The sequence below is a fragment of the Pholcus phalangioides genome, unplaced genomic scaffold, assembly GCF_987345545.1.
Source record: "Pholcus phalangioides strain wild (caught in Gottingen) unplaced genomic scaffold, Ppha-v1.0 ptg000001l_1, whole genome shotgun sequence".
Taxonomy (NCBI): domain Eukaryota; kingdom Metazoa; phylum Arthropoda; class Arachnida; order Araneae; family Pholcidae; genus Pholcus; species Pholcus phalangioides.
In genome coordinates, this window is record NW_028301594.1 from 22,385,874 (window position 1) to 22,405,136 (window position 19,263).

At 35.7% G+C, this 19,263-nt stretch overlaps 1 protein-coding gene across 1 annotated transcript; it reads right to left on the reverse strand.

Annotated features, from left to right (window-relative positions):
- Window positions 1-292: 292 nt before the first annotated feature.
- Window positions 293-18,092, reverse strand: l(1)G0320 (signal sequence receptor subunit 1 l(1)G0320). Its single transcript, XM_089232148.1, has 9 exons — window positions 17,853-18,092; window positions 14,374-14,480; window positions 12,305-12,419; window positions 10,358-10,485; window positions 7,973-8,104; window positions 6,084-6,163; window positions 3,762-3,840; window positions 3,553-3,655; window positions 293-607 (listed from the first exon to the last, which is right to left on the reverse strand). The coding sequence occupies exons 1-9, from the start codon at window positions 17,920-17,922 to the stop codon at window positions 447-449; spliced, it is 975 nt and encodes a 324-aa protein (XP_089088274.1). The 5' UTR covers window positions 17,923-18,092; the 3' UTR covers window positions 293-446.
- Window positions 18,093-19,263: the final 1,171 nt, after the last annotated feature.

A 19,263-nucleotide genomic window follows, 5' to 3' on the forward strand; every position in this document is an offset into this window, starting at 1 on the left:
TTTTTATGCAAAATATAAATCTTTGAAGAATCTCATTCATTTATTACAAGTTTTAATGCAATCACATTGCACAAGACTAATGATTAGATTTATGGATTGGTCAATTAGTTCTGATGGAATGTTTGGAAATGAAGGAAACAATCGAGAAATAGAGGAAAGGGGGTGAAATATATCCATAGCTTACAACATCAATGTTGTCGTTTCTTGACAGTCACATTGAAACAACAGTTTCAGAAGAAGAGAAACTCATCAATTGCACAAACACAAGAAACTAGAAAATGGAACAAAAACATTTAGAAAACTAATTTTTTTAATAGTTCAATCCACTTATCACAAAAGTGAAAAAAAAAAACTCACACTCACGATCTTCAACAACCCACACCTCACTAGATGTGTAATAAACACATCCAGCAAAAAAAAAATTTCTTAAAAATTACAATCTATCGTCACTCATCTTTCGCACCCACCCCTCTCTTTGGCCGACGCCTTTGTGGTGACTGCTTTGGCGAAACCTGTTTCAGTGGTTGTTGCTGCTGTTGCTTGAGATTGGCTTGCTTTGGTGACTTTCTTGGTGATAATTTTGGTGCTTTCTGGCGAGGAGATTTATCTGCACAGAATTACAAAAACATACATTAGTTTCTTCTCATCATACAATAAAACAAAATATTGAGATACAAATCATATTTCACTTTGAATTCGATCCATGAATTTTTCAACAAAAATGAACCTCTAGCAGCAACTGGGTGTCTACCACATATCCAAAGGAGGACTCAGTGATTTTCCTGACTTATTTGGCAACACTGGATATTCAATGCTAGTTATTTGGCAATTAAACTCTTGTAATTTGGTGGAATAGCTCTTTCTCTAGCAAAAATGGAAACATGTCATTAAGAGTAGGTGCAATGATGATTGAGAATAAAAATTCTGGTACAACTAAAGATCAACAATAAAACACATTATAATCTCTGAGTCAATTGAACCGATAACTGAACTATTGCGAAATTGTGTTCTTTAAATTCAACTTCTCAGGGTGTCCACCATCATGGAAAGATTACCAAGTCCAGGAAAAGTTCCAAAATGAGAAAAGGGTAATGAAAATCAAGAAAAAGTTGTAAAATAAGAAACAAGTTCGATTTTTTGGATTTTCCCAGCAAATTCCAGTGCCCAATGTTTCCTTTAGCAAGCAAAAGAGAGACAATTTGTAAAAATTCAATGATGATCAACCAAAGAAACCCTGGTTCATGGGCCGAGATAGTGGTGGGGGGAGGGGGGGGACACACACTGATGTAATGTTATATGCACATATATATGAATTGACATCATCCAGCCCCCTCCCCAGCTTTTAAAGTCCATCTCCGCCTAAGTCCTGGTTGTTTCTGCTGCTTGTAGTGGTTACTTTTTTTTAAATGAACACCAACTTGGATTCATGCTTTTAAATTGGAAAAACCATCATCAGCCAACCAACTACAGCATGATTGGGCTTTCATAATGAGAAGCCCCACGAGGGCCATGATTTTCTGTGATAAAATTTTTGAGCACAAGAACTTGTTGGGAAAAATCCAAAAATAGATGACCTATCTCATTTCAAAACTTTTTCTTGACTTTTGTAACATTTCTCCTCATTTTGAGACGTATAGTCCGGACCTTCTAGTGTCAAGATCCTTTATTTTACAGGATACAAAGGATGACAGACCCTTGAGTAGGTTTAAATTACCTGTCATTACTACACAAATGAAATTCACAGCCAAAAAGAAAAAAAGATTCATCAAGTCCAAAAATGGGATCAACAGAGTACAGGATGTAGGAAAAACTGTTGCTCCTTGATCATAAGTGTAGGTATTGCTTTCTAGTTGATGTTTTTGGAGCGCAAGACATTAGATTTACATAGCCTTACAACTAAACATGGTTTAAGCTCTTTGTTTATGGCATTGACAAAGATTTTATAAGTAGGCACATAAAGCAAAAAAAAAAAAAAAGTGTTCTTTTTGCTGTGTTTCTTCTCCACTCTCGACATTCAGTGAACTATATTTAGTAATTATAATCTACGAATTCTTCCAATAAATCACACCAAGCATCATGGAAAAAGTTAAACAATAGAATGCAAGACTAGCGAGGGAGGGGGACTTGGGGGGTCTGCCCCCCCATAATATGGGAAAATGACAGAAAAAAGGGAAAAATATAGGCAAATCTATTGTTCTATCACTTTGCCCCCCCCCCCCAAACGAAATTTCTGGTAGAGGGCCTGATAGAATGTGTACCTTGGAACAGTATGAAACTTGTTTAACTACAAATAGTTTGTTTCCCAGGAAAACTGAACTTACTATATTTTTTTTCTTTTTTTTTTTTGCTTTTAAATACTATTTATATCTTGAATTTTAGTTCTATATACAGTCAAACCTCGTTAGTGAGTCACCCGGTTAACACGTCACTCCACTTACCGGGTCACTTTTTGGAAGTCCCAATTATCCTCGGGTAGGAATTGGCACAGCGATGGCTTACTCCGCTTACTAAGTCATATTTTTGCTCTCCCAAGAGTGACTCATTAACGAGGTTTGACTGTATATACTCTTTTCCTATAAAAACTTCAGCTATATCCATTTCTCCTCTTCTATTCTACCTTCGGTGATTTCCTAGTCAAATTTGTTGGATAAAACAGTTTACAGAATGGGATGCATCCAGCAAAAAGTATTACAAAATGAATTTCCTTAGGAGAGGTGAGAAAATATTGTATTGTTTTTATCAGTGCCAGATACAGCAAATGTTGACATCTCACGGACATAATGCAATCACCTAGCATCAAAGGAACTGACAGAACTAAACATTTAGAAACATAATTTTCCTTTCAAGTATAATAAAGAATAATTATGTATTTCATATACATAAATACATTCTTGTACAATAATATTCATTATTGTTGCTTTTGTTTATAAATATAAATAATCATGTTTGTGACATTACTTTGATATTTTATTTTTCAATATATGATTTGACAATTTGTGAAAAAAAAATATTTATATTATTTTTCCCCCAATATTTGTATTTTTTTATCTTTGTAATTTTACTGTTTTCCCATATGAACATTTTCGCCTTTTCAAAAATCCATATTTCATGATTACAGTAAAAAATAATAATAATTTAAAATTAATGTTTCATACAGTATACAGATTCTAAAAATGAATTTAGCCAAATTTTACATTAAGAATTCACAAAGGGAAAAAAGTTTGAAAAATGATGTGCCAAGATGTAATAGTTTCCCCCATAATCATCAGATACATGACTACACTGGCAAACAGACTTATTCCACGTAAATACTTTGGGAATAATTTTCCTCTAGATTTTTTGCAATTAAAGTCAAAATTCAAAATATGTACAAATTTCTTGGGAGCCTCAAGAAAAATACGAGAGACTTGGCAGCTATGCACAATGCAGCATTACTAGCAATATCAAAAACTTCACAAATTTATTATGTTAACTTTTATTTAATGTTAGAAATGAATGGAAACTCAATGCAGTCTACTTGTCCCCAAATGAAAAGTATGTAGCAAGACTCACTTAGTTCATTGAGCATTTCTTTTGGCAACCAGTCATAATCAATGTCATTATGATGATTTTGTGTACCCATCTCAATCTTCTGGCTGGGAGCCATCTTTCGCTTCTGTGAATTAAAAAAAAAGTTTAAATAAACTGATTTCTATTCTTCTATCAAGCACACTTTCTTAAATTAAGATCATTCTAATTTCAAGTTTTAAAATGATATTTACTGTGAATGACACCAAGAACTGCTGAGCAGCCACTATCAGAAGAACAGCGCATGCCGCAAGGAACACATATAAGAAAAACCTGGAGAAGAAAGAATACAAATATAAATTCAATATGAATTTCATTTCAACAACTCAGAACTAAAAATTAAGAAAGACTGGCTAAACTTGAATTTTTCTAACTGATAGTCTCTGGATATCAATGAAATATGTCTTATAAATATCTTCCAAGTATTATAACAAAAAAACCTGCTTTGTTTTTTAAGTAACAAATATTTCAAAAAATGGTAATTTTTTCCTTCCATCTTTCCCATACAAACAGCTAGACATCACACTTAGATTCATTCACTTTGCATGCCTGAGCATTTATGTGCAAGAACTACTGGAAACAAAACAAAGGCTACCCTCTATTATACAATGAAACTGTGATTTAACACCATTTATTTAACAGAAATCTGGCACTCTTATGAATTTGGCGATACATTGAATCATGATCATCTTTGAGTGAGAAAGGTTTCCTTAAGCCTTAAAGGCCTGCACACTTGAGTCAGACCGGGCCTTTCAATATTATTTTAAAATTTTCTTAACATATATGACTGGAATTCAGGGCAGCAACTAGTGGGGAGCAGCTGGGTCTCGTGCCCTGGGTGCTAGACCCGAGGGGATGCAAATTTCATTCTGAAACCTCTCTTTCAACATTACAAGGGAATGTCAAAATGCGTGCTTGCCCTGGATGACCAAGCATCTAGTTGCGGCCCTGCTGGGATTACATCATAAAATTTTTTAATAATGTCAAACTTGAAAAATGCAACCAATAAGTGTATCAGTTTCATTTGAGGGAATGCAACCAATAGGCTTATTGATTGTTTTTTGTTCTAGTTCTGTAAAAGCACATTCATCAAACTTTTGTAATGTAATTCTGGCCTACATGAAATGTTTTCAATTTTCATTCTGTGTGATCCTTAAATATGGAAGATTTGCATACCAAAAATTTCTGCTGCTATATCAAGATTCGGCAATATGTACAGAACCATTTTGAATCAGATACATTGGTTTTAAGGCTCCACTATACATGTATATGTTCATGACAATGCTGAGCAAATAATTAATTGGTATAAAATATTTTTGAATTTATTATAATACTATTTCAAGACTGGAAGCAAATGTAGATAAAAAATTCTCCAAAGTAGAATAAAAAAAACATGTAACACACATTTCAAAACAATTGATGACACCACAAAAGAATTTCAAAAAGGAAGGAGACTCATGTTTTCTCGACTATAATTTTGTAAAAACCATGAAACCAGAGCTGGAAAAATAACCAAAAATTTGCATGCCAAATTGAAATATAATACATGAGCGAATCAATATTTTATATGCGAGCATGTGGTTAAAAAAAAATACATGCCTGGTGAAAGTTTTTGTACAAATTATGCAAAACTTTTTACAACAAAACATTTTCAGTCAGCTGAGAACTCATCGCAAAACATTCTGCTTTGCAGGGGAAGGGGGAAATAATTGATACTCATTAAAGAACACTTTGATACACTCTGAAATGCATTCAACTCGTATCCCTACACACCATAATCATTGATTGATGCTGATCACAACAATATATTGAATTATCCCTCTTGTGCTGTCCAACATTAATTTGACACTGTGCCGAACTTGTGGTTCAATGACTATGGCAGATTCTTGTTTGACCATGAAAACCTCTTTAAAGCTATTAAGGTTTGGTTTTAAATTGCAAATCACTGTTTAAATAGTTGTGAATATATTTAGCACTTGGGCCACACAAAGTGCTGGAATAATTCTTTCTGTATATGTGAGGAAAAAATCTGTTTCTTTCTTTGTATCACAAATCATCAGAAGACTATTGAGCAGGCTACTAGGCTCATAATCTATAGACGATAGGGTATAAAGGTTAAAAGTCAAAGAATGAAATACTGAAAAAAATTAAAAAACAGAAGTATTCTTAAAATAAAATCGTGTGAGAATTAAAATAAATAATGAATGGCAAGATAAGTTCGTAAATTCTTGTTAGGAACAAAATAAGATATAAATTCTACCTCCTCGTGTGGTGCTTGTAAATTCTGATATTATTTTGATTGCTGATGAAATTTCTTTTTCACACATTTCATGTATGAAAATTTATGTATTGCAGAAAAATATCAAAACACACAATCATGAACATTTCAATAAATATTAAGATTGATATACTATAATGATATTAATACATGAACATATTCATACATAAATATCTTTACAGTAAAACTTTTGCCTGCAAATACATTTAAAATAAAAGGAATATAAAAAAGTGCTTACGTCTCTCCATCTAAAGACTCATCAACTTCTACAATGGTGATTGTTTCATTGAATACAGCATCCAGGTATTGAGTCCCATCCTATAATCAGAATATAATGCATAATAATTATTAAAAACGAGCAGCTTAAATAGTTTTGAAACAAATTCACAAAAGCATTCAGGAACAGAGCAATAAGCATCATAGCAAGTAATATTATTTTCATAGCGATATGCCAATATAAAGATCATCTATCTGGACTTAATGTACACTTGGTCACCATGGCAATCAAAAAATTGGTCATTGGAGCCAGAAATTGCTTATGTATGATCACTAAATTTAAGTCTGAGGGCAACACAAATTTTCTGGAATTTATGTGAGCTTGTCTATCACCATGGAAGGTCCCAGAAAAGTTTAAAACATTATTCTTAAATTGTAAAATAGAGATTTCAAATTTCAATGTATTTTAATCTGTATGCAAGAGGTAAAGGGCTCGCAAAAGTGAAATTTAACAGGAGAGCAATTTAACCCTTTTGGGCACAGTGAGTCTACCTTGTTACATTGTTTTCTATGTGTTTTTCTGAGAAAAAAAAATGCTTGGCTTTTATAAAATTTGGCAAGCCCCTAATTTTTTTTTATTTTGATTTGTCAAGTCCTGTCCCATCTTTAACAATAATCACATTGATAATATTCCTTGGTCTGAGAGATTCCCTAATAACAATAATGCCCATCCAATAAGATTCCATATTATAATTATGATGATTCTTTCCAATACACCTTGGAAACTGATAGATTTCACTGTATACATGTATGCAAGAGGTAAAGGGCACCATGTCACAAAAGTGAAATTTAACAGGAGAGCATTCAAACTCTTTCGGGCACAGTGAGCCCATCTGCTTACATTGTTTGATATGAATTTTAGAAAATGCCTGCCCCATAAAAGGTTGTTTTCTTCTTTATTTGTGTGTGGCTTACTTGTTTTATAAAGTAAATACATTGGAAATCTTGAGATGTGAAGATACTCTGTGGACCAAGAAAAAGTATCATTGTACAGAAATTATTCTTTTATCGAGAAGCAGTAATTCAACATCAGCCTCCAAACAAGACTTGGAAAAAATATCGTTCTAGAGGGATTTATGACTATATTGAGTATGGTTGTGGTGAAATTTCACTGTATCTGTTATTTAGGGGTCATTCAAGTATTACGTCATCATCGATGGTGGTGGGGTTTGGATAACGCTTACCTCATCGACCACCCTTTATGAAAATATGAGTTAGGATTCAGAGGGCAGAGCTGATGACAAAATTTTGCTGAGAAGAGGGGGTCGGGGGTCAGCGTTTTGCTGACAAGGGGGAGGGGTCAAAAATGGCTAAAAATTTGCTTACGACATACTTGAACAGCCCCTTATTGAAATAGGGCTTAGTGTCCTATACCTCTGTGTAGCGTAATGAAAGTACAACAAATTAAAAATGTCATTCCAATATTGAAAAAAAATTAGCCCTTTACTTTTGGCACACAGATATAATTCAAAACACTTCTACTCTTTACATACACATGCTTTTTTGATTATTTATTTATAATTTATTTTGCTAGGAAATCGCAGAAGAAAGAAACACAAAATACATAAAGGGCAGTAACACTGTGAAAGATTAATTTTGAAAAAGATGTTTACCCCATCAAAAATTACATTGAGAAATGCAACAATGTAATGTGTTTACATTTTTATGCAAGATGTGTTCAGGAAGTGATGCCACTTATCTTTCAAATTAAAAGTAAGAAATCTGCAAATTCTGAAAAAAATTGAAGACTGCTGTCTGGTTGCAATTAATTATCCCTACAAAATATTATTTCTTGATTTTATATACACTGTCACAACAAATGTCAAGGGGAATCATATGTTTTATACTCACAGCATCTTTGTAAAAGAGTTGTACAGTAAGTCCAAATGGTCGAGCACTGAAAGTTTCACTTGTGTAAAAGGCATAGTATAAGGATATATCTTGCTTCGGCTTCACAACTCTATTGTACGATATCACACTGAACTGTGAGATGAGGGAAAAAGTATTAATCAAAATAAAACTTTATTTTTTCTGAAACTAAAAGATATTTTGCATGAACATAGAAAAACAAAATTCACAGGTTTACCAGACCCCAAGTAAAAAAGCCACAACTTTTTTTCCAATTTCAAACATGTGACAATGTTAAAAAACAATAAACTAAGAGAGAGAAATCCTCTTTTTTATTATAAATCTTTTATATTATTTATACTCTATGTATATTCCTATACTACTCCAAAGAGGAGGAATAGGAAAATATATAGGCCAATATCTTCCAACACTGCCTCTCCTGTGTTTTAAAAAAAGAATGAAAGCTTCTTGATCAACAGATTGAGGAGGAAAAGAAAAACAAGTCTCGGGCATGTCATTTGCTGAAGCAAGATGGTTTTAAGGATGCAAGAGATTACCTAAATACAAAACATCAAGTTAGGTAAGATATCTCGTAATTGCTACCAAGAAAGTTAAATCTGTTCTCAAATAATGAAGTATGAATTGGCAATACTATCAATCTCAGCTTTATAAAACCATGTTGACTTAAGCTGATGTCAAGTTAGCAATGTATTATTTCATTTCACCTTTAAAAATATTTTTAAAAATTGTTTGTGTATAAACATGTGCTTGTGTATATTGAGCAATTATACATTCCATCATCTACAAATTTACAAGATATTTTGATCTGCAAGTTTTCGTACTGAGAATAATCCCAAATTAAGGGGAAAAAGCATATTTTGATTGCCATAAAATCTGTTACTTGTGAACGAGTAACACAATTTTTTAAAAAATATCTTTCCTTCTCTCACTTAAAACATTTCAACCTAGCTTTCTCGACCATCTCTCGCTCAAAAATTTCAGAAATCAGTCATATCTATTTATGATTTCCATAGGTCCACAAGTTGAGCTCTCAGGTTACAAATAGAGAAGAGTAACGTGACATATTCCTACTCAAAGGTGTGTGTGGGAGAATCTTCAACACATCAATCAAAAAACAAATGACAGAAACAATGAAACATAGAATTTTCAAAACGCACGGGAGCGACGTCATAAAAATATTCAAACTGATCAACACACGGCCATTACCTAACAATGAGTTTTAATAATGCAGTATAAATTGTAGTCAACGTGAGTAGGATTTGGTCATCACATGCCATGTTAGAGAGAGGTTTCCCTCCATTGAATTTAGTATTGTGGCAACTATTGGGATAATAAATATTGAGTTATCTGCATGTTAGAATTACTGAGGCTACATTGTACAGATGAAAGATAGTGAAGATTTTTCAACATCTGTCATCAAGCCACAAAACAGAATATTGGTATATTTTCTAAAAGTATAATACTAACAAAACATTCTGAAACTGCTGCAAGATGACCAGGGCATTCACATAACAGTTACCAAGACTTTTTTTTAATGGCCGCTAGACGGAAATGACCACGGCTGCCCACTATGGTGTTTTTCCCAACGACGACAGCAGTCATTGACATCATGACAATCTGAAAGCTCATGGAAAATCTATTTTCTGCCAAAATCCGGAGAAATTTTAAACAAATCCAGAGAGCAAGAGAAAGGGTGAAAAATCTGGAGTCTCTTGCCTGAATCCGGAAAGTTGGCAGGTCTGAATATATCATTGAACTTGAAATTTTAATGCAAAAAGTGAAAAAGTCCAAAGAGTTTGCTTGTTTTTTTTACCAAAACTCATTAAATTTATGAAAAAATAAAAATGTGTAAATTATTAAGCAAGATACCATGTGTGTGTGCGGGCGCGCATGTCAGAAACACATCATAATAAATGCATCCATCAACTGTGCAAGAAAAAATTTGTCAATACATTATATTTTTCATTTAGTTGATGCTGAATGACTTTTTGTTGTGAATCTAGAAACCTGCACCATACATGATACCGAGTTGCCATCAGGCATTCACTTTAAAGGAAGGGGGGGGGGGGGGGAGCCCTCACATGAATAGAAACACTTTTCTTTACAGAGAATAATGTTAATCCATGAAGTTAATTTGGATTCAATGACGTTACATAAACGAATGTTTGTAATGTTCATATTTCTTGCTTGTAGTTTATTCATAAATACTGAATAAAATTTCACAGATTATGTGAAAAAAAATAGGTAAGTGATATGGAAATATGCGTTTTTAATGATTAACAAGATTTGTTTTGACTTTTAAATAAGACTTTTTATAAATAAATGTCTTAATGAAATTCAGCAAAATATGTACTCATAAATACTTACATTCTGAATATGAAATGAGAAGTCCAAAGGATAACGGAATGATGCATCCATACTCTCAATGACGAAATCTTTCGATCCCCGATTGGCAAATCCCACCAAGAAATGAACGTCTTTTCCAGCTGGAAGTTCTATCAAAATAGGATAGTCTGAATATTACTTTAAGTAACTTATTTTTAGAAAACTTTCAGAATCCAGATAACTTTTTTTTCTTATTTAACATAAAATGAACATGACTGAATATACAACCTCTGACAATAAAGTTCGGTGAATGAAGTCAGAACAGCCGATCTGGCAACACTGGCAAAGCAAAACGCTGCACATGCGTAGCAGCAGGTGTTGACCATCTGCCGCCACCGTTGTTCAGTTGAGCGTTTCTTGTGTTCCATGAAAGGCTTGTTTAGTGCATTGGTTCTTAACTAAGAACAGGAAAAATCCACAAGGAATTTCTACCTGAGGAAACGACGATGAATGCTGCAAGGTACATTGAAATTTTGACCCGTTTCATGAAACGTCTACGCAGGGTACGACCTCAGTACGCACAACAAGGTTCATGGTTTCTGGTTCACGACAATGCTTGCCCTCACACAGCCAATATCGTCAAACAGTTCTTGGCAAAAAAGGAGGTAGTGCAAATTGAACATCCACCACACTCGCCAGATCTCAATCCTCCAGACTTCTTCCTATTCCCACAACTCAAACTCACTTTGAAAGGAAAGAGATTTGACGATATTCCTGACATCCAACGAAACGTGACGAGGCTTTTGAACTCCATCCCAAAAGAAGACTTCTTGCAAAGTTTCCAGGACATGTATAGGAGATCTCAGCGGTGCATAGTAATGGGAGGTGACTATTTCGAAGGACAGTAAGGTAACTTTCGGTAACATTTCATCTACGTTAATGTTACATTTGATCATTTTTGTCGCACCACGGTCATTTTCTGCACACGAGGGCTAATTAGACCGGGACCTACAATTTATTGCCGATTCCGAACGGCAGGCTTGTTTTTTATACTCGTCGAGAGGTTGGTGCGCTAACCCCTCGATGGGGGACTCCCTGCGGTAGCAATTTTTTGCTGCGGTCAAGTCGCCGCTTTTTTGTTGTACCCCTGTGTCAGGAAAGTTTTCTGACAAGGACGAACCAGGTATCGAACTCGCGACACCTCTAAACATCCTTTGGTACTTTAGGCGAGTATCTTATCGACCGGGCTACCGCGCCCCATTTAATGTTACAGGACTATTCACAAAACTTTATTGTCAGAGGTTGTATATGCATACACAATCATGTATCATATTTTTGTTATATTTCGGAATAAACTGTACTCTTGTTTTGAGCATTTTGAGACAGGAACCTACAGTTGTAAGCCTAATTTAAACAACTTCACAACTGTTTGATGGCTATTGAGCCAGAAGTTGGTGTAATTAACTTTGTATAATAATATCTATCATATTTCTCAGCCAATCCACTGCAACGCTCACATTTTTAATACTTAAACTGTGTCATCGCATATAAATGATAAGCTCAGCAGGCTGCTGAATTGCTGATTTGTGAGTACAGGGAGAGTTATTGTTTTCATATAGAAAGATATTTAAGTTCCTGACTATTAGTAGGCATACAGTTTGCTAGTTAAAACATAAGTTTTGCAGCTTATGTCATATATATATGGTGCCTAGATAAATTTCTGCCATTGACACATTTCAGTACTGGTCGGTTATACTGACAACTATTGCCATGCTTTAGAGATCTTTTGATGATAGTACAACATCTTAACTATCAAAACAATCCAACATAATGCTTAGATGGTATTTTCATTACCAATTAGTGATCATCCTGATAACCAATGAATACCTAAATTTCATTAGATCATCACCAATAGTTTGATTTTTATAAGCAAAAATTTGAGACTGAAAGTCTGAAACTATAAAGAAAAAAAAAATAAAGGATGCTCACCAAGCCCTAATCCAGAAGGCTGGGTGAAGAGGAAAGTCGTGTCTGCATCTGGTGATGGTTTGAGGGGCTTAAATTCAGAATCGTCTTCTTCGTCTTCATCCATTTCTAGCCCATCCTGCAATTTAAATTCAAGTACAGAAAAACAATGTGAATATCCAACTCTGAAGAAAATCAAAACAAATATAAATATGAGGGGTGTTCAGAAAGTAGAGATAAAACAGTTATTATTTATTCAAAACATTTTTGTTTTACAAAGCCTCTATTGCGAATTATTCTCTAGTTTATACGTTACTTTTCTAAGCAATTGTTATCATTTAGCATCAATATTTATAACGGTCTGGGTACTTGTTTCCATACCCTAGTGTAATAGAAACCTGCTGCCACCTATTGTAACCACAACCACAATTGCTACAACCACATTGTAACTTAATTTTTATTGAGCAATCATCATGAGTGTGTTGTCTCCCAAGATGTTTCTTCAGTTATAGAATCAAATAAAAGTCATGCTGTATGGCCAAGGTCGAAACTTACCACTTGCCAGCATTGCCCCCAAAGTAGAATGTTTTGCGATGTTCTGCAACGGCCCTCAGCTGACTGAAAATGTTCTGCGGTAAAAATTCGCATATACATAATAGCGTTTTTCTACACTTTTCTTAAAATTCTTCCAGATTGTTCTGTGACGTATGTCGCACATTTCAGCATATTCTGCTTTGGGGGGCATTGCAAGGCTTAGCAATATGAACCAGCATTAATTATGCTGCTGCAAGGTATCAAGCCAATCAAAAAAATGCCTCCTCAGTCTCAGAATTTTTACTGAGATCAAAGTTTTGAATTTCTTAGCTTCTGATGAATACTTAGACAATTGCTGATGATTATTGTTTGGATTCATCAACATCGTTTCCACCTTAAGAAAATTCACAAGCACTATATCGTTGTAATTTGTCAATTAGGTTCCCATAAACTGAGACAATTTCTTTGTAGGTATCTGTTAACATTTGAAGAAACGCATGACAGATCTCTCTTAAAATGCTTCTCGAGATTATTCTGCAATGTGCTTTACAGTTTTCAGCATATTCTGCTTTGGGGATCACGATGAAGAAACTCGCATTTTACGTCTCGCATAAGACTTCAGCAAGTGATAGAAATTACTTAATTTTATTTAAAAAACAAGTTTTTTTTATTGTCCAGCTGAAATGAAAGCATCTAAAAGATTTCCCATACGTGTAATAAAAAATAAAGTGTATTTTTGTTATCAAAGTGTAAAAAGTTGCATAATATTTATAAAGACTATCCAAGGTTACACTTCAAGTTTGAAAAAAAATTGCTTGACATATAAAATGTTCATTCCCCTACAAATCCAGACTCTGCATCACTGATTCAAATTATAACAAAATAATATTCATATACAACAATCTTGAATAATTATAAGTGACGTTTAATCTATTTTCATGAAGATCGTTCCATGTGAAGATTTTTCATCAAATCAGCAGCAAGAAACAGAGCGAAAAAACAGATGAAAATTATCGCAGAACATTTTCCCTTTTAAGTCTTTTGGGAATAAGAGTAACTTTTTTGGGAATGAAAAATTAAAAAAATAGCATTTAGCAATAGAATTCAGCAGATTCATTTATCTGCTTGCAAAAGTGAATGACTTTCTCAAGAATAAAGGAGAAAATTGAGAGAGGGACAGTAAAAATCCCTGCATTTTTTGTCAGAAAATAATTGCATTCACTTAATTTATAATATTTCATTCATATGAGTATCGTGTACCGGTCCGTTCCTATAATACAATATGTGTGTCTATTACGTCTCAATATTTCAATTAATATGATCAAATTAGAATGACCCATCTTTTCAAATTGAATCGTCTCCAAAACATGTTTTACTAATACAATATTCGTAAATATAGCAGTTATTTTTATAAATCTTTCTTTGTTCCCACTCTGAAATTGGAATTTCAGATACGTCTAACTAATTACAACTCGGAAGATTTTTGCCAGCATGTTTGACTTATCAAGATTTGACTGTATTAAAGTGGAAATTATGATTTGATAAGCAGAAAAACTCACTTTTCCAACGACAGCACTTTCACTTCCTTCCGGATTCGTTTCTTCAACATCAGTTTCAGAGTCCTCATCGTCATCAATTATTTCATCTTGCTGTGCAAATGCAACTCCTGTTTAAAGAAGCAAAGAGTGCATTAAAATCTTTAGTAACCTTGATATAAACTTGATACAATATGATTGTAAACTTGATACAATCAATACACACGGTGCATAAAACAGGGTGTTAAAGTGCTGTTAAAAGGTTATTTATATGGTCACCAGATTCGAAAATTGTGAAAGGAGGAAACCTGAGCATACACCATTTTTTAAGATCACTTTTCCCAATTTTCGCAATGGATGGCACCACTAGGAATCAGCATCGAGTGTTGTTTGCATCCTGTATTTTTTGTTTTGAATGGAAGAAACACCCTTCTCCTTTCCATATATGGCACTACACGAGAAGTGTCTCCCGACAGTAAATCATCTGGTTGGATGTGAATAAGGTTGCTTTGAATGGTAGTTGGCATCTGCTGACCACAAAATTACTGACTGAATCCAAAAAACTTGTGGTTAGTGCAGTGGACAGACTGCAAGACATATTGCGAAGGTTAATAGTTTCATTTCCTTAAGCTTCTGAAGTTTACTCTCCCCTCCATTACATCTTCGTTTCTTTTGTGTGTGTGTGTGTGTCATGATTTTTAAATTTATTTTTCTTTATCATAAATTTTTTTAAACCATTGTACTAATTGAATGTGATTTATTCTTAACGCCAGCATGAAAAAAAATTCAGGTTCATTTGTTCTCAAAGATGAGAAGCACGTAGGAACGACGATCCGAAGGTTGATGTGTGTGTGTGTGTGGTTCGAACCCTACTCATATATATATATAACGATTCTTTTTTTTTCTCCTCTCTATTCAAAAATTCTGAAAAAGAATTACAACCCATTTTCAATACATTCAGTTTTTAATATTTCACCAACAATCGCGAAAGCGATTTTTGTTTTGGCGAGTTTGTTTCCCCGAACCATGAACTTTGCAAGACATGTAGACGATAGGGAGCCAACCCATTTCTTGGTTATTGATCAGAAAATAATTTAACAGAGGGTGCCCGAGTCATGGGCCCGAAAACACCAACTTTAAACTTTTCTCTAAAATAGGGAGCCCAATATTTTCTTCTGTGCCCTAAGTCTCATCTGTGTCTGTTATTGGTCATAATGAAAATAGATTCACACACTACAGGAAACAAAATATAAAATTTGTGTAGAGGCAAGCTGCTGCATTTATTATACGTCAAAATCATTACTTGCACTAATCCATGATCCGCCACAGCCGAAAGGAGGGTTGTCTTTGGTTTGCATTGCATATTAATGAAATATTACAGCATAGCTGCCAACTGTGGAAACTTAGAATTAGGGAGGTTTTCACTCAAATCCAAAAATTCCCTACAAAAATAAACATAAAAAGGATTTTTGAAATGAAATGTAAGGATTCTAATTGAAGTAAAATCGTGAGATTTTTCCACTTTGCGAAAAAAGCGTAACATCATGCAAGTCATCACCAATTAGTACCAAGCTGCCAATCATCCCTAACCAGTAGATTATATTAACTGCCTTTACTATTGTGAAACCAAATCACTGCAACAAAAAAATTATCAGGTCTGAAATGAAACATACAGGCTTGACAGGACATATGGTCAAATCTGATACAAGTCATCTGGCCAATATTAGATGTCGAAAAGTGGAATTGCCACTGACTGTTTGGCAAATTTTGTCCATTTTCCTCCTGAAAATCAAATTTTTTTTTGTTACTTAAGCAATGGTGACAATTTACATTGTATTTGTGATGCAATTCAGGGATTAAAGTGAAGGCAGCCATTTTTTCCCCCAAGTAAATTGTTTGGGAACATTTTTTTCCTTTAAACTACTAGCAATGTTTCACAATCAGTCAAAATTTGGGATATATGAGAATTTTTTACGGAGTCCGAGAGATGGATTAGAAATTTGAGACTTGGCAGCCCACAAAGCAGAATATGCAAAAATCTGCAACATGTGTCGCAGAACAATCAGTGCTACTGCAGAACAATCTGGAAAATGTGCAGAGAACAGTATTATGGGGATTTTCGTCAGTCGAGGGCTAGTTGAAGAATGATGAAAAACATTGTTTTGGGGTTGGCAGCTATGTTTCAAAGGGCTCCAAGGGTGCTTGGAGGTGGCAAATTTTTGATGAATCAGTGGTCAAGACAATTTGTGCATAATGGAAGTATGGCAAAACCATAATTTTGCCTCTGGCTGAAGAGGAGGTGGGAGAGGTCTGTGAACAACCAAAAGAGTGGCCTAGAAAAAGTGCAAGCATGACGAGAAGAGTGACCTCGAGAGCAAGGGATCGGGTCAGCGAAACACCAAAAGATCGACCAAGATTGCGCGAGCATGCGAATGGCAAAAACATGACCCAGAGAGCGACTAGAAGAGTACACAAGCATGTGTATGATCCAAAGAGTGAGCTAGAGTCATGGCAGCAACTATGGGGGGGGGGGGGAAGCAGGCAGGTCTGGTGCCCTGGATGCTGTAGAAGAAAACAGGTCGCCAAATTAACTCTGTAGCTCCTCCTTCTACATTACACTGGAGAGTGTCAAAAGGAGTGCCTGCCCAGCTAACAAAGTATCTAGTTGTGGTCCTTCCTGGAGTGAGCAACCAAAAGATTGACCAAGAGTGTGCAAGCATGTAAATGACCAAAAGTGTGACCGAGAGAGCAGGTCTGTAAGCGACTGAAAAGAATGATCAGGAGGGTGTGCAAACGTGTGACGAATTGAGAGAAAAGTATTTACAGGAGAGAAAGTGGGGTATAGCCCAGGATCAGCTCTTAGGCTGCGTGACCAGTGCAGGTGCACGGGAAGCTGCTCTAAGAGGAGGGGGCGCCAAATCACAGTTGAAAGATTGGAAAAATAGCTTTGCGCATTAAAAAAAAAAAAACATGGGCATTGGGTAGTCTTTTCCCCCGACCAAGGTAACAGTACTAAAAAATTTATAATAAAATGGGGAAGCAGAATCTTCATAGCGAAACAGGCCGCATAACTATAAATCAGCCTCTATCTGGTGCCTAGAGTCGATTCAAGGAGCCCCTAGAGGCACTAAATTACGACACCTATGGTCCAATTATATTAATGATAATCAGTATAATTTCCCCAAACCCAGAATTATTATTCCCTCCCTGAACGAAACAAGTAAAATGGCATTTAAATTTCCCCTCTCGGCCCATGTCCAATTTCATCAACATTGAATCAATGCACATCGAGGAAACCGATCATAATTTAATGTAAGGTGGCGCATAAAATAACGGTAGCCGTTAATAGTGACGTGGCCCGGCGCCACGCACACCTTTTTTTTTTTTCCTTTTCTTCCCTTCAGCTGATCCGCCGAATGAGCGTCCTTCCTCCAGAGGGGCCGTAAAAAAATTAGCCACAAAATCTATTACTTCATTTTAAATCTCGGTAATGATGGACTTACCAGGATTGGTAATAAATACCGCAACTTGAAAACTAAGGGCGAAAAGTAGAAGAAACCTTGCGCTGAGCATTCTGCGGACTATTATTTTGGTGTGAAGATGGCTCTTTTCTCAGATTATCAAAGATTGGATTTTGGAAGGGGAAAAAAAACCAAAACTCATTCCTCCTCCACCGTGGAGTTGTTGTTGTGGTGGTGCCTTGCTGGAAAGAAGACGGGGAAAAAATGTAAATAAAATGCGTCGGGTCAAGTTATGATTTTGATAGGACGTATCTTAAATCGCTTTAACATTTTACTTGGAGGTATAAGTAAGTATAGATGCCGCTAGTGCAGCATTCAGTGTATGAGATCATTAGAAGCTTCTGGTTTTTTGTTTTTTGCCTCAAATATTGGTTGACCATATATTAGGCCTGATTTTCCTTGGAGCAGATTTTCCGTATGCAATGTGAATCGCCTAGCGCGACACGCCGTGCGCTCACCAATAGGAAAAACCTATACGACTGTTTTACTACAGAGCACAGACCCCCCCCCCCCACCCTCACGCCAGTGCTTTACGTCCCGTGTTATTGACTGATTGCTTCTGGAGGAGTCAAATGCGTCGTGCGCTGCGCGTTTCGCCGATTTTCTTTTCTGCTCCGCCTTTTTTATTGCGGAAAAATGGCAAACATACGTGGATATGCACCCGACCGAAGAGTTGATGCACCCAGTTAGGGGCCGTTCAAGTATTACGTCATTATCGATGGGGGAGGGGGGTTTGGATAATGCTTACGTCATCAACCACCCTTTATGAAAATATGAGTTAGGATTCAGAGGGGCAGAGCTGATGACGAAATTTTGCTGACAAGGGGGGGGGGGAAGTTAAAAATGGCTAAAAATTTGCTTACGTAATACTTGAACGGCCCTTTAGGAAAACACAAACGCGCAGCGTGATAAAGTTACACGTTTCTGCAGACGCGAAATGGCCTTTTTCCGTTCACGAGGCGCAGAAAAGCTTGCTCCTTAGGAAAACCCGGCTGCAGAGCAATGCCGTCTTAACGCATGTACCCACCCGGGCACGGCCAAGGGGCCTCAAGAGTAGAGGGGCTTCGCGAAAATTCGATCTAGTCAAAATTTTCTATAATTTATCATGTATGTCAGAAAAACTACTTGGTCCAGGGGCCCATGAAGCTCATAAGACGACCCTGCTCCAGAGAGAAAATTACAGTTACAGTATTTTCCAATAATAATCCATGGCAACGTACGTATAATCCGCAGCTTCAGGGCCATAGTACGCTTTCTCGGGGCCCTGGGGCAGACATTTTCTTAGAACTTCCCTTGAAAAGATTATTATGCGGTATAAGTGTACATATTTTTGTGAAACCTCCATTCGGTTCGGGGCCATCAAGCAGTGCTCCGATTGCCCCAGCCTAGTTAC